This window comes from Typopeltis vanoorti, chromosome 13 (assembly GCF_054136105.1).
Source record: "Typopeltis vanoorti isolate ZY-2024b chromosome 13, IOZ_Tvanoo_1.0, whole genome shotgun sequence".
Classification (NCBI taxonomy): Eukaryota; Metazoa; Arthropoda; class Arachnida; order Uropygi; family Thelyphonidae; genus Typopeltis; species Typopeltis vanoorti.
Window position 1 is genome coordinate 88191239 of NC_143561.1, and position 24617 is coordinate 88215855.

The 24617-nt window shown below is 37.0% G+C and overlaps 1 protein-coding gene across 1 annotated transcript in view; it reads right to left on the bottom strand.

Annotated features, from left to right (window-relative positions):
* LOC150100342 (serine/threonine-protein kinase DCLK1-like) overlaps positions 1-24617 on the bottom strand; it is a 427047-nt gene that overhangs the window by 242050 nt on the left and 160380 nt on the right. Inside the window, exon 7 of the mRNA XM_090402717.1 lies at positions 14018-14075. Coding sequence (XP_090258843.1) covers positions 14018-14075 — 58 coding nt within the window. The remainder of the gene's footprint in view (positions 1-14017; positions 14076-24617) is intronic.

The following is a 24617-nucleotide window of genomic DNA, read 5'->3' on the forward strand; positions in this document are numbered from 1 at the left end:
TGGTCACCTCGGTTCCTTCTTGATGGGGAGGAGGTGGAGAGGATCCAGAGGCGAGTGACAAAGATGATAGCAGGTCTATGAAATGAACAATATGAGAACAGGTTGAAAATTTGTGGGTCGCAGAAACTAGTTGATAGGCAGAAAAGGGGAGATATGATTGAGACAATCAAATTGCTAAAAGGATTCTATAGGATTAATTCAGAGGATATTTTTGAGATCAGGACTGGTGGTGGGAGAACTAGGGGACACCTATGGAAGCTGGGCAAGAGTGTGGTTAGTAGGAGTGTTAGAGCTGGGTTCTTTACTTTTAGAGTGGTAAATGAGTGGAATAAGCTGCCAGAGTCTGTTGTGGGTGCTATGACAGTGAGCGAGTTCAAGGCAAGGTATGATAGATACTGTGAGAATATCGAATAGTTGTGTGGACATGACAGTTAGAGCCTCCCTCGATGAGTGTAAGGACTCCCTGGAGTAGCCCGAAATAATAATAATACTACTAATAATAATAATATCCTCGTTTTTAACATGATATTGCCATTGATGCCATCTGTTGATGCCCCTAATCTTTCTCAAGACTCTCATATCTGCGGTCTTTAGTCTTTGGTCAAGTATTTTACTTCTAACCCAGCTTTCAAATCCATAATATAAAATTGGTACACTGTCTTGTATATTACTTGTATAGTACAAAACACCAAATTGTCTAATTTAGTGTTTTGACTAATTTCTCTCTTATTCCATCATCATCAAATTCCTGACATGTACCCGCAAGGGGTGTACAGGATAGGATAGTACTACATGAAAAATTTACATCATTACTAACTTCCTATCTACAATTTTCCTCCAAATCAGTCTGATACTTGTCAAGACTACAACATTATCAGATCTTATATTTCTATCGTCTAAGGCACTTTGTACCATATCAAACCACCTAAATCTTGGTCTTCCTCTGCGTCGTTTTCCTGCCAACCTGGCAGAGAACACTTGTTTTGCTAATCTTTCCTCGCCCATTCTGATTAAGTGACCACACCACCTGAGATTAGCTCTGCTAATGCATTCCTGGATGCTGACAATGTCAAGTTCTTTCCTAATATCTTCGATTTTAATACAATATTGCCATTGATACCATCTGTTCACGCCTTTAATCTTTCTCAGGACTCTCATATCTGTGGTCTCGAGTCTTTGGTCAAGTATATTACTTCTGACCCAGCTCTCAGATCCATAAGTTAAAACTGGTTTGAACACTGTCTTGTATACAGCTGATTTAGTGTTCCGACTAATTTCCCTCTTATTCCATATGAATTTATTCAATTGACTGCCTACTATAGCACCTTTGCTGATTCTGTTGTCAATTACTATATTCAATTTACCATCTTCAATAAAAATCGTGCATAAGTGGTTGAAATGTTTTACTTGTTCCACAGGTAACACGATCACAACACAGTTGACATTTTCAACAATTCTACCTACTTTCATTGTCTTTGTCTTTTTAATGCTGACCTTCATACCATATCTATTACAACAGTTATTCAATTTAGTCAGGGAATCTTGCAAACTTGTAGCGGATTTATTTAGAAGTATAACATCGTCCGCATAAAGCAAAGAGCTGACATTAACATCTCCAATTCTGATATCATGTTTAATACCACTTTCCTTCATAATGTGATCCATATAGATAATGAATAACAGAGGGGATAATGTACATCCTTATCTCACACCAGATTTAACATTAAACCATCTTCCTGTACATCCTTCAATTCTAACTGCCGACTTACAACTCAAATACAGGCTAAGTATTACTTTATACAATGCCTCATTGACATCATACAACTGTAGCATTTTGAAGAGCTTCTCTCTTGGCACCTTGTCATATGCTATTTCCAAGTCTATAAAACTTAAATACAGATCTTTGTTATATTCCATGATTTCTCAACTATTTGTCATAAAGTGAAAATCTGATACTGACAGCCTCTATTTGGCCTGTATCCAACTTGTTCGTCACCAAGCTTCTATTCCACAATCCTTCTCAACCGTTTCTCATGTATACTTGCATATATCTTACCAGGAACAGTAATGAAATACCTGTGTAATTCTCACAATCAGTTTTATTTCCCTTTTTATATATGGGTACTATGAGAGCTCTACTCTAATCATCTGGAATTCGTCCCTTTGTGTCCAAGCCTTCTGAACTATGCAGTGCAGCCATCGTAAGACTTTTATACTACCTCCATACTTGAGCATTTCTGGTCGAATATCATCTACTCCTGCTGCCTTTCCACATTTCAGGCTTTTGATGGCTTTTTCTACTTCAAGTAATGGACATGTATTCCTGACTGCATGCCTGTTGAGTGTTTTTTACCACTGTGCTGCCATCACTGTTTGTTTCATTTAGCAATTTTTCGAAGTAATTACTCCATACTTCAAGGATATCTTTTTCTCCTGTTTTCATGTCACCTTTATCATCTCTAATTCCATTTACAGCACTCTTTTCTCCATTTCTGAGCTTCTTCAACAATCTCCAGAATATCTTCCCACCTTCCTGATATTTATTTTCAATGTTCTTGTCAAAGTCCTCCAATGACTTTTGTTTAGCTAGTTTTACACTGTGTTTAGCTTTCTTACATTTGTCTCTGTATTCTCTAAGAGCAAGCTGACTTATTTGCCAGGAGCTTTTGATATGCTTTCTTCTTTTCCTTCACTGGCTCTTTAACTTCCTGTGTTCACCATGGAGTTCTGATTTTTCTATCCTTGCAGACAACCTCTTCACATCTCTCTGTGGCTGAATCAGTCAGTGTTTTCTTCAGGGCATGCCACTGAATCTCCAAGGTTTGGTTCCTGTTCTCAAACTCTTTCATTTTTTCTTGAATAATATTTGTGTATTTTAGTCCACAGTTCACATCTGAGTGCTGCTCAACTTTTATTCACTTTAAAACTTTCTTACATGTTCTTCTTTTTAATATGAAATTCAATTTTATCCTGCTCAAGACTAAATGGTGATCACTTCCAATTTCAAATCCTCTGCACACTCTGGTGTCATGCACCAGTGGGAAAAACATCACTGTAAACAATAACATAGTCAATGAGACTTTTTTATTCCTTATCTCTTCTCGCCATGTGAATTTGTACACATTTTTATGTTGGAACATGGTGTTAGTAATAACCAGTACATGTCCTGAGCAGAAATCCAACAGGTATTTGCCATTATTATTAGCTTTTCTCTTTTCTCCAAATTTTCCCAAAATATTTTGTAAGTCTGACAATCATTTCCTACTCTGCTATTTAGATCCCCAACAAGGACCAACTTTTCCTTTTTCATTGTATCAGTCGCTTTCTCTAAAGCCTCAAAAAATTCCTCCACTTCTACCTAGTAGAACCTTCTGTGGGACCATAGGCACAAATAAGTCTCATTGTCCAGTTCCCCATTCTTATATTTGCCCACATCACTCTACTTGAGACTTCTTACCGTTCAAGAAGATTAGCCTCATATTTAGTGTTGAATATAACATTTTATATTTATTGCTTAGAAAGATCTCACCAGTTTTTGCCTTTTTTTTTTTTTTCAGTCACCCCTATTATGTCGATCTGGTACTTCTCCAATTCCTCAGCTAGCTCCATTTCTTTGCCATTCAGGCTTCTTATGTTGATAGTACCAATCTTGAAGTCTGGTCATGTTGAGTTGGTGTGGGTTTTAGGATTTATTCTAGTAGCTGACTTTTCACTATTTGCCCTGGTTCCCTGATGAAAACAACGGGGGGAGGGGGCTTGTTTAACCGGGCGATGCCCCAGCCGGCATGAAATTCGGTCATGTTGTACCATCATTTCAAATTCATTTGAATATATATATATATATATATATATATTCAGCAATGTATATATATATTATATATATATATGGGAATAAATTTTTAACTTGGGTATATTGTATATTAGGATAACCAAGCAATTTTATATGCTTGGTTATTTTAGCTCCTAATCCCAAGTATGCAAACAATTCAGTTTGCGCCTGAAACAAAGTTCAAGTCTAAAGATGGTACAACACCAGGGCAACTCATTGTAAAGGTGGTTAAAGCTTTGATCACTATTCTTAGTATTTTCCCATAATGTAAAGCACATCTCACTAGAAGATGTATACTGCAATGCATTATGGGTGGGGTCACTATTTAGGGTCTAGCTACTCACTGAGGAGACCTCAAAAAAGGTCGAAACCGGTCTGGGTAGTGACCCCACCCATAATGCATTGCAGTATACATCTTCTAGTGAGATGTGCTTTACATTATGGGAAAATACTAAGAATAGTGATCAAAGCTTTAACCACCTTTACAATGAGTTGCCCTGGTGTTGTACCATCTTTAGACTTGAACTTTGTTTCAGGCGCAAACTGAATTGTTTGCATACTTGGGATTAGGAGCTAAAATAACCAAGCATATAAAATTGCTTGGTTATCCTAATATATATATATATATATATATATATAATATATATATATATATATATATATTCAGCAATGTATATATATATATATATATATATATATATATATATTCAGCAATGTATATATATATTATATATATATATATATATATATATATACATTGCTCAAAACAATTACAGGATATTCTTGTTAAAATTATTTCACGCTAAAATGTATAATTTGTTAAATTTGTAATAAATATCGATTATTTAAAAAATATCTCATCAATTACACCCTATCTGTAAGAAATATTCATTCATGTATAATGTACCTAATAGTTATAAATATTTGCAGGTATTTATAATAATCTGACAGAAACAAAAATATCCTCTAATTGTTTTGCGCAGTGTGTGTATATACAGGGTGTTCGAAATAAATTTGACATATTTATAATTAATTATATTTTTCCGTAAGTTACATGTATTAACACACACTTCTCTTCATTTAAAAGTTTGGACCCTTCTTCATTCATATACAAGATGTCAGAAAGGATGGATAGCTGGAACCCACCTGAATCATGGAAGAGAATAACTTGTATCATGATGATTCGTGCCCGCCATCAAAATAAGGATATTACGACTGCTGCCCAATGCTCCCTGAATACAGTAAAAACAATCAGGCATGAACTAGAGACTTGCAATGGTGACTACGAGGATGTAGCAAGAAGAAAGATCCCTAGCAGACGATCTGATTGCGTTCGTACAGCAGAATTCCTCGCAAATCTGCAGGAACAGGTGTTGAAGAACCCTGGCATTGGAATTCGGGCTTTGTTCGTGGAGTTGCTAACTGTAGTCAAGCCCTGGATAACAAGGGTAGCCAATGGTAGGCCGTATGTATGGCAGCAGGATTCGGCCCCTTGCCACACCTCTGGGAAAAGTCAAAAATGGTTGTCTGAAAATTTCTACGACTTCACCAGTCCAAATGTTTGGCCTCCAAACTCCCCAGACCTTAACCCCATGGATTATTTTGTATGGGGCGCAGTTGAAAAAGACACCAATTGCACTTCCAGTAATACAAAAGCCCAGTTAATGGATAAAATTAAAACAGTTTTTGCGGCCCTTCCCAGGGAGACTGTAGCATCAGCTTGTTCGAGGTTCCGAAGCAGAATTGAAGCTGTGATCGATGCTAATGGTGGTTATTTTGAGTAAATCTTGTTGATAGTATTGTAATTAACTCTGCCTGTAATGTTTTTTTGTCAATTCATTAAATTTAATAGATACAAAGAAGATTTTCTTTTTCCTTACGAAACTGTCAAATTTATCCCGAACACCCTGTATATATATATATATATATATATATTTTATAATGTTGAGCCCATACACGAGAGTTTGGTTGATCAACCTATAGTACATTAGTACCGTATATATATATATATGGGTGGTGGGTTTGGAAAAGAGAAACTTGTTTACATTTAATTAAAAAGCCTATATACTGTATTCCTTGGGAAATACATCGGGGGGGGGGGGGGGGGGGGGGGGAGTAGACTGTTCCACAGTACAACAGCAGTATTGGTGATGAAGGTGGAGGAAAAGAAACTTGTTCTGAGGGTTTCAAGATGTACTGTGAAAAGATTTTGGGCAGCAGTTGTACATGTTCCAAAGGGCTCAGTACTAAGTGGAGGAATTATTGATGTTATTTCAGATGAACATTTGCTGCAGAAATATTTTAGAATACATAAATTGCAGAGAGAAAACGTTTGTGTGAAAGTGGAAAGAGTGATCTGGTAAGAGATGGGTCATTCATTAATCTAATTGCTCTCCACTGTATTGAGTCAAGCATTTTGAGGGCACTTTTAGGAGCCCCCCCCCCCACTCCAAATGTGAGAGCAGTATTCGATAGCTGGGCAGATTTGCAATTTGTATAGGGTTAACAGCTGTTTATAGGTGAAGTAACATCTTGAGCAAAAGAGAAATCCTAGTTTTTTGGAAGCTCAGGATGCAATGGTTGTAATGTGTTTATGCCAGGAGAGGCCTGATGTCAGGGTAATGCCGAGAAGAGAAATCTCATCTTGTTTAGAAATTTGGGTGTTGTCAAAAATAATACTGGGAGAAAATGGTTCTTTTTTGTGAGAAATAAGACAGAACTGGGTTTATTAGCACTGAAATTGACGAGGTTATCTGAGCCTCATTGGAGGATGGTTTGGAGATCAGAATTGAGAGCAGTGGTGGTTGATGTTCTGTAGGTTGAAGAGAGTTGTGTAGAGAGTTTATCATACGAAAGGGAGGAGTGCAATGTGCTGTCATCTGCTAAACTGTATATTGGGCTGGAGGTCAACTGAAGTAGGTCATTGATATATAGAAGGAAGACGGTTAGTGAGAGAACAGAACCTTGTGGAACCCTGGCATTTGTTGAATGGTGAGAAGATAAGGAACCGTCTACTATCACACATAGTGTGCATGCAGACAGAAAGCTGCAATCCAGCTGCAGAAGTCCTGAGACAGTCCAAATGAGAGAAGTTTGCTTAGTAAGCCTTTGTGCCAGACTCAGTCAAAAACATTACAGATATCGAGTGCAAATACTTGAGATTTGCCAAATTTCTCCATGGCATTTGTCCAGTTTTCTGAAAAGCAATTCTTCACATTAATAATGACTCCTAGATACTCGAACTTGCTGACTTCCTCAATTCTTTCTCCATTAAGGTACACTTGTATATGAAAGTAGATCTCCTGTTGATCGGCAGCAATGGAATCCGTACTGGTGGTCGCTGAATAGCTGGATGCCTTCAAGGTAATGTAGGAGTTGAGAACTGATGACTTTCTCCATCAATTTAGATAGGACTCAGGTGAGTAAGATAGAGCAGTAGTTAGATTTGTCATCCTTCTTAGGAAGGGTTGAATATAGGCCAATTTCCAGGCTTTGGGACAGATACCAGTGGAGTAAGAGAGTATGTATAGGCAGCATAGGAGAGGAATCAGTTCTGGTGCACAAACTTCAGGACAACTGGAGGAATGTCATCAGGGACAGGAGACTTTTTCATGTCTAATTTAGACAATAGGTTTCTGATCTCTTTCTGGCAAAAGGTTATAGGGGCATTGTATGTTGGGCAGCTGAAATGATTGGTAAGCATTTACCACTGCCAGTTATGCGTGCATTGGAGACAAAGTGTGAGGCCAGGAGATTAGCTTTTTCTGTGGGGGATGATGCAATAGAGCCATATCTGGGTATGATAGAGGTAGAAATAGTGTTGGGCAAAAGTTACAACCCGATGTTTTGACAACAGAACAAAAGGCACAGCTGCCATTTGAGCAGGCTGCAAGTTTCCTTTTTTTGCCTATGCAAATTCTGTTTTGGAACCATTGATAGTTTTCTTGCATCTATTTTGGGCTTTGGTATAAGCAATGAAGGAGGATGGAATTCTTGATTTGAGCCAGTTGTGGTATGCTTGATTTTTCATTTGTACAGCCATAGCACATCTTTTGGAGAACCAAGGATTAGCTAGGGGATGGCAGTTCAGAGAAGTGTGGGGAATGTATGTTTCCATTCTAGTGAGGATTACTTTGGTGATAAGTTTGGTGCATATCTTTGGATTGGAAGACAGGAAACAATAGTCCAACCATGGGAATGAAGCACAGAAGTCACAGAGGCTGTCCAACTTGGCACAGTTATAATGCCAAACTACTATTGTGTGGGAGTGGCTGTGTAAGCATTGTTGAATGGGGGGAGGAGATGAGCACTAGGTTGTGGTCAGAATTACCTAGGTGCTCACTACTTTCACTGTGTATTTGGAAGGGTCATTGGTAAGGAAGAAATCTAGGTATTTGGGGAGTGCTTCAGGTTATCTGGTATTCTGGTTGGCATGGGAACAATTTGTGTATGGTCGTTAGTGCTGGCAAATGTTTCAGCATCTCCGCCTGAAATGAGTAGTAACTGGAGGAGGAAAGCAAATTGGTGTTATGAACATTAAAATCTTCTAGGAGGATGATTTCACTGTTAGAAGAGTGGACTGAAGAAGAGTTCAGAGTGGTTGGTGGCATTAGGAGAGCGATAGAGACAGCAAATGAATTTGACTGAGTGGCAAAGGGATATTTTCAACCAAAGAAGGTCAAAGTTGAACGATTCTAGGTGCTCTCTGGCAAGGTATGTCAGAGCGGATATGTGCAGATGCCACCCTTGGGTCGAAGGAGTTAAACAGTGTGTGGTTTGGAAGGTTGAGATGAATAGTGATGAGGGGAGGTGAGATTTGAGTTTCTGCTAAAAAGAGTAGGTGAGGTTTGGCAGACTGAAGATGGTAGTGAACACTATTAAGGTGGGAGTTGAGGTCACGGATGTTAGTGAAGTGGATGTGCAAGGTTCTGTGGGACATATATTTGACCGCACATTCCAAATGTTGTGTCTCCATTGTAGGGTTTTTCTTCACGTTGTCTTTGAATGTAGCATCCTTGTTCCCTCGGGGCAAATGTTAAGTCAGGTTGAGCACGTATGCACGATTTTCTTTTGAGAAGAGTTCTCAAATTAACAGCCCTGGTAATGAGGATGGTATTTACTATGAAATGTATAATCAATTTAGCCAAGCAAATAATAAAAGTGATTTTAATTATGGCAATATAGACTGGGATGATGAGATAGCAACTAGAAGTAAAGAAAATTAGTTTTTTTTTTTGAGTTTTTGAGGGACAATTACGTCAGATGGTATGTACTAGAGGACACACGAGGATTGAGGGTTCTGGATTTGATCATCTCGGAGGATGTAATTACAAATGAAGTATCAAATCACTCTCCATCTGGTGAGAATGACCATGACCTCGTTACCTGGGTGGCTGCTGGCAGTGTGAGGACCTCTGTGAGAAAATGGTATATGTGGACCTACAAGGGTGGTGATTATGAGGCGCTCAGGAGACAGCTTGCAGATGTAGCATGGAATGAAGAGTTAGCTGGAAAGTAGATCAATGCAGCCTTGGAGGATATTCAAGAACTGTCCAGTAGAAGCAATGTCTAAATGTATTCCAAGAGTTAGAAGGTTGAATAAGGTAGGTGTGAAATGGATGAATGAAGAGATTAAGCACGTGATATAGAGGAAAGAGGCATTATGGAGGCAGCAGAGGAGTGGTAATTCTATGAGGATTACAAAGAACAGGCAAGGAGGCTTGACTTGAATGGTAAGGGTAACAAAAGTTCAGTATGAGTGGCAGTTAGCTAATGAAGCCAAAAAGAATCCTAGTTAGTTCTTTCAATATGTAGCCAGAAAAAAAAAAAAGAATAATTATGGAAGGATGATACTGATAGGAGAAAATATTATAAGAACAACTGCTGTGGAAGATATAGTGGAGATACTTAATGAACAGATACTAAATGAAATACTTAATTCCCCATATACCCCCTTGCTCAGATTTGAGCAAGGGGTATATGGGGGAATTGAGCAAACTTGATGTTAATAAGGTTATCAGATTTGATAACATATCACCATGTATTTTCAAGGATTGTGCCAGGGAGTTGGCATCTGCCTTGACATATGGTTTTAATATGAATCTTGCACTGGGTCCAGTTCCAAAGGAGTGCAAGATTATGCCACTTCATACAGGAGGTGATAGAACTAAAGCATTAAATTATATACCTATCTGTGTGTCAGATGTTGTGCTTAAGGTGTTGGAAAAGATAGTGAGAACTAGGATCCAGAATTGGGTTGAAAACAATGGCATTATCTTTGATGAACAGCATGGATTTGCTAAAGGGAGGTCATCTTTTAGTAATCTACTTACTTATTACAATAAAGTGAGTGCTTCCTTGGACAGAGGAGAAGGATACACAGGAATATACTTAGATTTTGCAAAGGCTTTTGATAGATTACTGCATGATAAGTTGATAGTCAAACTAGAGAAGATGGGGTTGGATATTAGATTAGTGCACTGGAGCAGAGACTGGCTATCTGATAGGTATCAGCAAGTTGTGTATTGGGGCAACATCCAGGAAGAGGAAAGTCACTAGTGGTGTGACTCGGGGGTCTGTTTTAGGGTCATTGCTGTTTAACCTATACATTAATGATATTGGCAAAGATTTGCATGGGGATATTCAGTTGTTTGCAGATGATGCAAAGTTGGGATGAACTGTGAAGAGTAGAGATGTTGTAGCCTTACAAAGACTAGAATAGATTGAGTGAATGGGGGATGGCAATTCGATGTTGCAAAATGTAAGGTTTAAAAATTTAGGAAACAAAGATGGGATGTAGAATTTACGCTTCGTGTGGATATATTGTTGGAGGTGGAGGAAATAAGAGATCTTGGGGTAACAGTGGATAAGGATCTGAAATTTATGGGACACATTGCCAAAATTGTGAGGACAACATAAACAATTCTGGTAATGATGTGGAGGACTCTGATTGCAGAAATACGGAGATTTTTGTTCCATTGTATAAGGCTCTGATTAGGATACACAGATTATTATGCAAAAATGTGGTCACTTGCTTTTCACCTAGAGATGTTGGAAAGGGTCCAGAGGCGACTGACTAAGGTAGTATCTGAGCTCTGGAATGTTGATATGAGGAAAGGTTGAGAAGATACAATTTACAGTCTGGTGGACAGGAGGAAGAGGGGTGATATGATAGAGACCTACAAGTTAGTAAGGGGTTGTTATAGGATCAATGTTGAAGAGGTTTTACAGAAAACGGCAGGAAATCAGGGAAGAACCAGGGGTCAGTCCTGAAAGCTGTATGAGGAGGGTGTAATCTAACAGATAAGCTTAGGTGTTGATGGTTATTCATGACTTATTTTTTATTGGTATTAACAACACCAAATGAAATGAATTTGTTTGGTGTTATTAATACCATTAAAAAATAAGTCACAAAGGAGGGTGTGAGCAGGGGGGGGGGGGGGTGAGAAGGTTTTTTGTATGCAGAGTCGTGAATGATTGGAATACCTTGCCTGAGAGAATGGTGTCTAAAGAGAATGTGAGTATGTTTAAGGCACAGTACAATGAGCTATGTGTATGACAAAAGAACCTCCTAGATGAGTCTTTGACTCGATGGAATCTTAGAATAATATTATGCAAGATCGTCCGATCTGACAATATTGAAGTCCTGAACGATAACAAACTTATTGAAGAATATTAATGGTAGGATGTTACTAATAATGTAAATGTTTCATGTAGTACCATCATATTATCCTAAACGTGTTAAAGATATATCTCTGGCCAGCCTAGTTTGGCTGGGTGGTTAGCATATATGCTCTCCAGTCAAAAGACTGTGGGTTTGAATCCTGCCATGGGCATGGATGTTTGTGATTGTTTATGAAAATACTAGTGGTGGTGGTCGGCGGTAGATGCTGTTGGTGTTGATGATGAAATGTAGTTACGGCTGGTGGAGACGGAGAGTTGTAGAGTAGGTACCCTCCCTCGATGAGTCTTTGGACTCCCTGGAGGTGTTATGTAATAATAATAATAATAATTAATAATGATGAAGATGAAAAAGGCACTTAAACATATGAGCTGCACGTATGTATGCTGACTTTCAGAAAACCGCTGTCAATCTGATAACAAAATGTGCATATAGCTCAAATGTTTTACTCTATGCACTTCCTGAAGTTGTGACATTTCAGTGATATAGTGAAAGAATACAATGCACAAAGTATAACATAAAATTATGTACAGTATACTGTATTGTACTGCAAAAAATAATGAAACATGAGCGTATACTGCTTCTGTGTGCTTTCAGTAAAATAATCAGATGAAAACACATGGCGGAAGAATAATTCTTCAAAATTACTGTTTTATTAATTGGAAGATTCATCAGATGAATCAACAAAGTGTAGGCCATCAGCAAAAGTTCTTCAAATTCAGCAACTGCAACAAAGTGCTCTGAGGACAGTTCACCAGACATAACTTGAGGAACGCCTAGACTCATCTTGGAGGGTGAATGACAGCAAGTGAGGGTTTCTTTAAAAATTTGTACATTGAGTTCAACTTAGTCTGCACAGTTTGCCTTTTCTTTTCTTTTCTGCATAAATTTCTCTATAGCAAGCAAGTGCAGCTTGCATCATCTGTCTATTTTTCTAAATTTCTCCACATTGGGGTTCATTTTCTCAAACAACAAAATTGTCTTCTTAACATAGGTGAATTCAATTGCCAATTTTTTCACTCTAATTACTTTTTAGGGACTTGGCTTCTTCCCCTCTCTCTTCTGCAAAACTTGCTATGCCTTTAGCTCTATAAGGTCTTTATTTGAGAACTCTTCTTCCTTCAACATCTCTGCATCCTCATTGTCAAGTTCTAATCCCACATCTTTAGCTAGCAGCACTACCTTGTCATCAATCTCTTGGACCTCCCATGATGAGTCCTTTGACTCCATGGAGGTCAGATGTTAATAATAATCTCTTGTAAGGCTTTTATTTGTCAAATCCTGTAAATGTAGGAACACATTCTCAGCAGCTTCTTCCAAACACAATTCATGTTGCTGTCACCACTCCATGCAGCATCTACAATCATCCTCAGTAGCAGCAATAGCCTGAGCAAAAGTATTTCTTAAATTCTTAAATAATATGCCTTGAAGGCAGCAATAATACCTTGGTCCATAGATTACATAAGTGAGGTAGTATATAGTGCAAATGTTAATGGGATGGCTATTATAAGTAAGAGTAGTTTGTAAGTCACATACATCATAAGTCAATGAGTGATTATACTGTATTGTATATCCCTTTTTTTCAGGTGCAATCCATAAAATTCATAAAGCTGTTAGTTTTTTTCTCCCCTCATCACTCTGCATAGTCATATATAACAGTCAGTCACTCTGTCTGGATATATTTCATAAATCATGCTTACACATATTGTTCATTAAAATTTATCAATGACTTTAAATTTTGACTGAAATCAAACAGACTTGTCATGCAAAAAAAGATAAGGCTATCTTTTTTTTTTTTTTTTTTTTGATAACTTCTATATATTTCTTGTTCTCTCTCTCTCTCTCTCTCTTTTCCCATAACACAGAGAATATATTAAAATTACATATCTGTTATTTTAAGCATTTTTATTCCTTTTTATTCACTTGTTAGACTAAAAATTATAAAAAAACATACAACATCTTTCTCTAATCCAGAGTAATTTAATAATAAGGTGTGACACCTTTTGGCAACTGGCATATAGAAATATGAGCTCGGCATTGTTTCAACCTTGGTATCACCTCTGGGTCTGGCTCCCACTGAAGAGACCTCAATAAAGGTCGAAACTGTCTGGGTAGTGACCGTTCCCATAATGCATGCCATTATACATGTCCACAGGGAGATGCGCTTTGCATTACAGGATACTAAGGAAAGGGATGAGAACTTAGTCCACCTTTGCCACGAGTTGCCCCAGTCCTGAAGATACTTCAGGCGCAAACTTTGTTTGCTTACACTTGGATAAAGGATTAAACTAAATATATAATTTATAGTCTAACCAAGTGAAAAAACTTTCCAACAGTCTGTCTAATATATTAGATGACTTACTCATTTAGCTTTTTTTTTTTTTTTAAACAAAAATTCAGAATTTTTTTTGCTGGAATTATTTCTAGATCAGTGTTTTGTTATGTGCTATATTATAAGAAGAGATGAATTCTATTCAAAAATGAAACAAATTTTTATTTTTACTTACTTTTCCCCTACATTTGGTTTTATCAATAATTTTCAGAGCATATTCTTGTTTTGTGGCTCTGAAAGGAGAAAAAGCAACATACAGTACAATAAAAAAATAAATAAACTGATGATAACTGAAAATAAACTAATATATATATATATATATATATATATATATATATAGATGAGGAAAATTATGTTAAAACTTAACAGATATCCAAAATTAAAAAAAAAAATAAATAAAATAAAAATATCTGATTTTTTCAAATTTGGAGTATTTATTCCAAAAATTATTTTAGTTTGTATATCCAGTAACAGTTTCTCGAGGTCTAATCAAATAACTTTCATCAAATTGTATTTCAATATCATTCACTGAATTCATGAAATATTACTAAAGCTACTTTCAATTAAATATCATTTCTAATGCAGAATGACCTAGAATTAAAAAAAATCTCCAGCCCTCTGAAGATGATGGATAGAAAACCAGCAAAATATTAGTAAGTTAATAAATTATATTATTTTTCTCTTGGTAATGTTTATATTGGGGGAGACCGCACTCCTACCAGGTGCGTCCTCCGGGTGGCAGATGGGGGAAAACCCAAATGGGTTGCTCTGAATAAAGAATAAAGAGCCATGGACCAAAGGATGTAGTAGAGGCATGGCAAGCTGGCTACATTATTATGCCAGTGACTTTCATGAGCAGGAGAAAGTCTACAAACCGAGATAGTGCTACTGTGTACGGGACAACCGACGCACCTACTCAAAGACCACATAGAGTAGGTGAGAAATCAGCAAAGTGGTCAGCAGGATGTGAAACATGTAGCCACCCTCAACAGAAGATCACTATACTGACCTGGAAAATTGCAATTAGTCCAGGAAAATTTAAAAAGACTGAAATGGAGTATTTTAGGTTTATCAGAGACACATTGGTGTGGAGATGGATTCATGGATTTACCAGGAAGACTGTACTTCTCAGGAAGAAAAGATAACATACACAGAGAAGGAGTTGCATTATTAATTGAAAAGAAACTTACACACTCAGTAATTGAAATAAACCCAGTGTCTCCTAGAATAATAACAGCCAAACTTCAAGGAAAAGAAAAAGGTCAAACAATTAAAATAATCCAAATATATGCACCATTCAGAGGAAGAAATAGAAAATTTCTATGAAGAACTACAACAGGAAATAGATAATCCCAAAATAGAGACCTCATGATAGTGATGGGAGATTTTAATGCTAAAATAGGACAGTTCACAGCAGATAAAAAAGATATGATGGGGAAATTTGGATACAGAGAGCTTAACGACAGAGGAGAACAATTACTCTACTTCTGTAAAGCAAACGATCTAATGATTACAAACACATTGTTCTATCAATGCCCTAATAATAAATATACATGGACATCTCCAGATGGTAATATAAAGAACTGCATAGACTATATCATCATAAACAAACAATGGAAAAGATCAGTAAATAATGTATGAACATTAAGAAGTTTTGATTTTGACACTGACCACAAAATATTAACTGCCAAAGTGAAGATAAAATTTAACAGGAAAAATAATATCAGAAAAGAAGAAAACATCAACCTATCAAAACTAAAAGATAGCTCAAGCAGAAGTCAATTTTTAGAACAGATGTGCTTGAAATTAAAACCCTCCATCTTCCAGAACAGTGGAAAATACTGGGAAGAAGGAAAAGAAACAGTGTTATCAATTGCAAAAGACACTCTAGGTTCCAAACCCAAAATAAACAAACAGTGGATAACCCAAGAAATCATAGCTACCATAGAAGAGAAAAGAGAGGCCAAGATACTTGTAAACCAACAAAACAATGAAGAGAACAGAGAAAAATACAGAGCACTAAAAAATAAAGTTGATAACCTATGCAAAAAAGCCAAAGAAAAATGGTTAGAAGAAAAAGCTAAGAAATGCCAAGAAGCATATCAACAAAACAACCTAAAAGTCTTTGTAAGAGAAATTACAAAGGAATTCTCAGCAAAAGCAGTAACAATGATAAACAACAAGATGACTGAAACCGGGAATAATGAATATATAAGAAAAATCTGGTCAAACCATTTTAAGACTATCTTCCACCAAGGAAACAAAACTACAATGCCAACAATAGAAGAAAATAATGATCACCCAAAAATTTTACAAGAAGTTAGATACGCAATAAAAACAGATAAAAAACAATAAAACACCAGGCATTGATACTATCCCTACTGAATTGTGGTCATATGGAGGCAGCATATCAATAGAATATTTAACAACCCTATTCAATAAAATACTACAAACAGGAGAGATCCCAGATGACTGGAAAACTGGAAAGATCATCCCAATATACAAGAAAGGAGACAAAAGAGGCTGCAGAAATTACAGACCAATCAATTTACTCCCTCACACCTATAAAATATTCATAAGAATTATACAAAATAGATTAAAAAACACCTAGGCATAGAACAAGCTGATTTCCGAGGAAACTATTCAACAATAGACCAAATTTTCACATTGCACCAACTAGCAGAGCTCAGCTGGGAAGACCATAAAGAACTATATTGTTGTTTTGTGGACTTTAAACAAGCTTTCGATAACATCAACAGAGAAATCCTTCTTAAAATTCTACTAGAAAAAGCAATAGACAAATATATAATACAGTTTCTGATAAAATATTACTCTAAAACAAATGCAATAATTAAAACGGACGCACTCACAACAGAACCCATAGAGATCCAAGATGCCCATTATCCCCATGCCTATTCAATATACATGGGCTGTTCAATAAGTAATAAGACTAATTTTACTGTGGTGAAACCACTCATCACAATATTAATTTCTGTGGAATAAAGAAATATTGCTGTCTGTATTAACAAAAGAGGTTGATAGATGGCGTATACGGGCTGATGTGCCAGAGTGCCACGTGACTAAACGCAAGTGCTCATCGGTGCGCCTACAAGGCGCGACCAGTCTTCGAAATGGAAGCGTCCTTGGAACAGCATTATGATTAAATTTTGTGTGCGTTTGCAAAAATCGGCATCGGACACTTTTAACATGATACGCGAAGCTTTCCACGATGAAGCAATGTCGAGGGCAAGTGTTTTTCGATGGCATAAAACTTTTAAGGAAGGAAGGCAAAATGTGGAAGATCTTAAACGTGAGGAAAGACCTTCAATGTCCATCACAGAGACAATGATCAACACAGCAGCGATTATCATCAAGCACGTCAAAAGGAAGCTTCCATTGCTGAAGAATGGCTTCTTATTGCACGACGATAATGCAAGGCCACATATTGCTGGTTGTGTAGTGGACGTTTTGCAGAAGAACAACACAGATATCCTACCACACCCTCCGTACAGTCCTCATCTCGCACCGTGCGATTTCTGGCTGTTTCCTCAGCTCAAGAAACCACTAAGAGGCCGCCATTTCAAAAGCAACAAAGCATGTGTAAAAGCTGCAGAGGCAGTTTTGAAAGAACTCTCAAAAAATGGACTCTCACATGTGTTTAAGAAGTGGACGCAACGTTGGGACAAATGCATCGCATCTCACAGTAGTTACTTCGAAAAAGACCATGTAAATGATGACAATTAAAGGTAATCTGTTTTCTGTATAAATATAGTCTTATTACTTATTGAACAGCCTACGTATATCTAGAAGAAGTTGTAAAGAAGGCAATAGAGTTTAAACATAAATAATATCAAATATGCAGATGATCTCGTCCTTCTTGCAAGAACCCCCAAACGAACTACAAAAGTAGATCAACAAGCTAAACGAAACCTGTAAGACACATGACACGACAATAAATATACAAAAGACAAAAGTGATGAAAATAGGGAAGAACGGACCTACCATCTCAGCCACCCTAAATGGAGAACAAATAGAAAACAAGTAGACAACTTCATATATACCTTGGATCAAAACTAACAGAAACAATAGATGAACTCAAAACAATCGAACACAGAATAGCGATAGGATGGACCACCATGGGAAAATTACAGAAAATCTGGAAAACAAACAAGATATCTAAGCAAGCCAAAATCAAATTATATGAAGCAATAATTATATCAACAGTCATCTATGGAGCAGAAGCATGGACAGTTAAAAAAAGAGAAGAAAAAAAACTGTTGGCATCTGAAATGAAATGCTTAAGAAAAATAAATAGAACAAGTTGGATAGAAAAGAAAACAAACATCACAGTCAGACAAGAACTATTGTATAAAAAGACAATAATAGAAAAAATTAGAAAACAACAACTGAGATGGTCTGGACACACTGTACGCATGGACGCAGACAGACTTCCTAATGTCCTAATCAATACTTTTCCAACTGAAAAAAGAAGATCCTGAAGACCAAGAATTACCTGGCTGAAATTAATAAAGAACATCTTGGGATGCAGAACATATAAAGAACTTTTTCGAACAGCAAGGAATAGAGAAGACTGGAAGATCCTGCTCAAGAGAAGAAGAATGTTTATATTGTGAAGCACTGTTATGAACCACACTAACCATACCTAAGCCTTTCTATACATATTCAAATTCTGCATGGAGAAGCTATTGCATGTATATCAGTTAGGTAATAGGAAATTAAAATGGTCATGACACCTCAATCACCTTGGCTTCCTAAAAAGGGTGTGACACTAATACTATTCTTAACTGTCTATGATTCAAACAGCAGTTCCTTTCAACAAAAGCATTTACAAGCAGTGAGCTTAGCATTAATTCAAGAGTAGATTTGGCAGTCCTGGAATCGAGCTGGCCAAAATAAATACTGCCATCACTGTGTTAGAGGAAGAGCATTCTGAAATCCTAAATCCTAAACTGTGGTCTCTTCACCATCTCTGAAACTGCAGTGACTAAAGAATTTGTTAAAGTTAAGATTTGTCTTTTAAAAAAATATGAAACATTTCCTGACTGCAACTATGGAAAGGTTGTAAAGTGGTAAATCTATCTTCACAGCAACCCTCAGATGATGATGTTAATATGGTTAGGTGAAGTCATAATTTTGCCATCAATCTTAAAAAAAGTTTAGGAAATAATGCCAAAAATGTAATATGATATCTATGACCTATCAAACATAGTGGCTAATACCATTTGTTTGAACCTGGATAATATTCTGACAAAATCCAAAACTCAAAAGAGTAGCATTCCAAATAAAAAAAAAATTATACAGCAACAAAAAAAAAAAAAAAAAAATTATTATGACCAAAGCACTTAAAAAAAATGCAACTTCATTATTCATGATTCCAAAATTCAAAATGAATGAATCCAAAACTCAAAAGAGTAGCATTCCAAATAAAAAAAAATTATACAGCAACAAAAAAAAAAAAATATTATGACCAAAGCACTTAAAGAAAATGCAACTTCATTATGTACTGAATGGATTATAAAAGAAAAATGAGCAGTCTTCTTAAAAACTCCTCTACATATAAGATTATAGATAATTAAAGACCATGATCCTACCAAATACTAAAATAAAAAAGTACATAAATTATGAAATTAAGGAAAAAAAATAAAAGTTACATCTTGGCCCAAAGAAATTAAAATAAAGGTAACGTCTAATCACATCCAACTACCCCAGATATATGGAATCCTAAATATTCACAAACCTAATATCCCTTCATCCAATAGATGGCAGCATAATCATCTCCATCTACAAACCAAACAGTTATCCCAATCACTACCCCACCCCACAAAACAACTCCCCCTCATTTATTAAACATTCTCTTCATTTTAAAAAATAAAAATAAAAAATATAATCCTGACAGATTCTGACATCATGGCTTTGACATTACTTCATCATTTACCAAATATCTGTATATCTTTGAACAGAGACCCTTGACTGTATTGAACCACATACCCCCCCCCCATGGTGATTTTTGATGAAAAATAAAAATAAAAAAAAACTAGATGAGACTGAAACCCTCCTTCAAAGTCAATTTCTATATGAAAAATTTTGTGCTGATTTGCCTGACTGGTGAGCCAGCACAAAATTAAGAACATCACAAAAAATTGTTATGTTCTTAATTTTGAATTTCCTTTGCCTTTAGTGTCCATGTTTCACAGCCATATGTCAATATGGGAAGAATATATTGGTTAAAAACATTTCTCTTCAAGCATAATGGTAGTTAGTTTTGAATGATGAATGTAGTTTTCCAAATGCTTTCCACCCAAGCATCGTGAATCTATTAATTTCATCCATGATATTTTGTTCCACTGATATCAGTTGTCCTAAGTATATGTAATGATCTACTTGTTTAATTTCATTGTTATTTATTTTCATTATTTCTGGTTGGACATAGCTATTGAACATAACTTAGGTCTTCTTTAGGTTTATCCTCAGGCCAGCTGTTTTGCTAGCAATATGAAGTTCATGAATACGGGGTCTATAATTCATGCACAGTTGAAGTAAAGATGACTATGTCATCTGCAAAGTGTAAATGGCTTAAATAGCTTCCATTTATCTTCAGACCTTTCCCTTCCTAATCAAGAAGTTTAAGTATTTCTTCTAGGCATGCTGTAAATAATTTTGGAAAGATATTGTGTCGCGCTGTCTTATCCCTCTCTGAATTTCCACAGTAGAGATGTTTCACCAATGCTACAGCAGCAATTCATTTCCACTGAAATGAATTGCTGCTGTGGCATTGGTGTACACTGATTTGATGGTACGGACGTATGGCTCCCCCACTTGTTGGTTTCATAATGCTTTAAGTACTGCACAAGTTTTTTCTGAATCAAAAGCTTTCTCATAATCAATAAAACCAATATATAATGATAACTGATATTCATTACACCATTCAATAATCTTTTGCACAACTTGAATATGGTCCACTGTACAAAGGCCACTTCAAAAGACTGCCAGTTCTTTTGGTTGTGCTAGGTCTAGAGTTGTACAAAGCCTACAAGCCAAGACTTTTGTAAATACTTTGTAAACCACCAATAGTAGACTAATGAGCTGGTAGTTTTTCAGGTCTTTTACTTCACCTTTTTTATGTATCAGAATTAGTGTAGCCTTCTTCCATGTTCTTTGGAGAAGGCTACACCAGTTTCATCAGTTTCTTTCAGACATGAGGTAAATAGTTTTGCCAAGGTTTTGTAGATCATTTCTCCACCTGCTTTTAGAAGTTCAGCTATAACTCCATCCTCATCTGCAGTTTTCCCATTTTGCAAACTTTGGATGCTCCACATAACTACTTCTGGTAGAATCTTCTTCATTTAATTCGTCATCCTGATATAATACTGAGTAAAATTCTTCAATTCTTTTTGCTATAGCATATCTATCTCTGATTATGGTCCCATCTTGTAGTTTGGCTGCAACCATTTGTTTATTGCTGTTCATCAATTGCTGTTTGGCTTTTTTGAGACTACGATTGTTTTCAACTGTTTGTTGTATAAATTTACGACAGAATTTCCTTATTTCTTCCATGATACGTTTTCTGATTGTTCTGCACAATTCAGCATATTCAATTTTATTCTGTAGGTTATTCGATTGTTTCATTTCTCTTCGTTTCTTCATAAGGAGAAAGTGCTATTGGGTCAAGCGCTACGGACGTGTTTTGAAGAGCTCCTGATTCAGATAAGTTTTACTAGGAATAATTAAGTATATATGCGTAATTGTTTAAGTAAGAGCGGCTGTAAACGTTGTATGCTACCGATATTATTAGTCTGGGGTTTTTTTTTCTTGCCTAAACTAAATACGAAATCGCTAATATTAGACCTAGTAACCTGCAGAGAAACAAAAAAAAATGTGCGGCAGCATTGTCATTCCATGATTTTAATTTAGATTTCAGTCATTTCGTTAAGGGTGAGGTCTGTTATATGTATTCCTTCGATTACATAAATGATTTGTGGATGTTTAGTGCGGATGGAAGAAGGGTGTGTGTGAAATGTGACCTGAACGAGGAATCGATGAATGCGAATATGAAATTGATGACAGAAAGTGCTGGTACCGATTGTGTCGTGAGTGCACATTTGAAAGAGAAGGATGATGAGGAAGACAGGCGAAAAAATGTTAAAAAATCAGGAAAAAAGAAAAAGAGCGATTTGACAACCGTAACGGGTGTTAAAAGGGACGAAATTGAGGCGGAAAGAAACGAAATTGAGAGAACGAATGAAAGTACAAATGGCATGATGCAGAAATCGCAAGTAAAAAAAATCGAAAGAATGAATGATAGCGAAAAAAGAATGAATGATGGCGAAAGTTGGACGCATGTTGGAACGAAAGTACTGAACCAAAGAATGATGAATGACAGTAAAAGTGAGAAGAATGATAGCGAAAGTTGGACGTATGTTAGTCCGAAAGTACGGAAACAAAGAAAGATATGTGAGAGTGATAGTGAGAAGAATGATAGTGAAAGTTGGACGTATGTTGGACCGAAAGTACGGAAACAAAGAAGGATGAATGAGAGGGAAAGTGAGAAGAGGGGGTCGAGAGTTAGAAAGTTAGAAAGATTTAATGATAGAGAGAATATGTCGCGAGGTTCGGAAGGTGAATTGGATTGGATGAAGCAAGAAATGAAATGGAAGCGGAATGAAATTAAGAGAATTCAGGTCAAAACTATTAAAATAAATCATGATGGCATGAAAGAGTTAACAAAAGATGAGCGAAGTGAGCGAGTGGCGTTGTATGGCGACTCCATTATTAAAGGTGTGCTAGAGGATAAAATGCACAAGGTATGTTTTCCAGGCAGTAAAATGAGTAGAGTGATTGAGGCATTGAATATGAGGCGGGAACGAGCAAAAGAGTTAATTCTATTAATTGGTACAAATGATTTGAGAGAGAACAAAGAGCATTTCAAAATGAATGTCAGGAGACTACTTGGAAAGATAAAAGAGAATAGTGTGACAGGAAGGGTAGTCAGTGTGTTGCCTAGGTATGATTGTGGTAAAATGAGACGGAGAGCAAGGATTATGAATGATATTCTGACTGAAATGTGTGAGGAGATGGGAGTACAGTTTGTTAATGTGTGGAATGAGTTTGAGGGACGAAGTGAGCTGTATGGGAGTGATGGACTGCATTTGGGTGGTTATGGTGTGAGTCACTTGGAGGGACTGCTGCTGGAAAGTGGAGAAGTGAATAGAGAGAATGAATCAGATCGAGAGGGGAGTGATGTGGAAGAGCAGGGGAGTAAGACAGGAGAGATGGAAGAAGTGGAAATGAATGGGGAAGTGAGTGGTATGAGTATAGAAAATGAGAGAATGGGTGTGCAAGAGGAGCAGGGAAACGGGGAGGCTCAGGGTGGACAGGGATACACAGCGTGAGAAAGGTGGATGCTCCAAGAGGAGGTGAGAGCATGTGTAGGCAGGAAAGAAATGGGATGATCAGGGATCAAAAGGAAACAGATGGAATTGCAAAGGGTTCTAAAATGAAGAAGCAGAAAGGGAAATGGCCCCAGTCCAGCATGGAGAGATCACATCGAGTGAGTGGTATCAGTGGAACTAGCTGTAGATCCAGAAATGAGTTGTTGTGTTTGTATACCAATGCTAGAAGTATAAGAAACAAGGCGGATGAAATGGTTGCGCTAATTGCGTCTGTGCATCCAGAGATTGTCGGAATAAGTGAGACATGGTTAGATGAGGATGACATCCTGACAGGAATAGAGATGGAAAGGTATTATATGTTTCGTGAGGATAGAAGGGGTAAAAAGGGAGGGGGAGTGCTATTGATGATAGAGAAAGAGTTATGTCCATACAAGGTAGAGATGCAAGAGGGAAATGGGGCCAGTGGTTTTGAGGCAGTATGGTGTGAGATACAGGTGAATAGAATCAAAGACTTGGTGGGATGTTGTTATAGACCTGGAAATGTGGATGGTGGTGATAGTGAAATGTATAGTCAAATAAGCTAAGCAAATAAGAAAAGGGTGATCATTATGGGTGATTTTAATTATGGCAATATAGACTGGAATGAAGAGATAGCAACTGGAAGTAAAGAAAATGAGTTTCTTGAGTTTTTGAGGGATAACTAACTCAGACAGTATGTAACAGAGGGCACACGAGGATTAAGGGTCTTGGATTTGGTCATCTTATCGGAGGATGTAATTATCAATGAGATATCAAATCATCCACCAATTGGTGAGAGTGACCATGAGGTGATGACCTGGGTGGTTGCCAGCAGTGCAAGGACCCCTGTGAAAAAAGGGTATATGTGAAACTACAAGGGGGGGGGGGGTGATTATGAAGAGCTCACGAGACAGCTTGCAGGTGTAGCATGGAATGAGGAGTTAGCTGGAAAAGAGATCAATGCAGCTTGGGGGATTTTCAAAAAATATTTAGTAGATGCAATGTCTAAACGTATACCATGGGTGAGAAGGTTAAATAAGGTAGGTGTGAGATGGATGAATAAAGAGATTAAGCATGCAATACAGAGAAAAAGGGCATTGTGGAGGCAGCATAAGAGAAGTGGAAGTAACCAATTTCATGAGGTCTACAAAGACCAGGCAAGGAGGGTGACTTGGTTGGTGAGAGTAGCTAAAGAGAGGTATGAACAGCAGTTAGCTAATGAAGCCAAAAGGAATCCTAGGGAGTTCTTTCGATATGTAGACAGCAAAAGAAAGAATGATTATGGAATGATGACATTGATTGGAGGAAATGGTATAAAGACAGCTGTTGCAGAATGTGTGGTGGAGA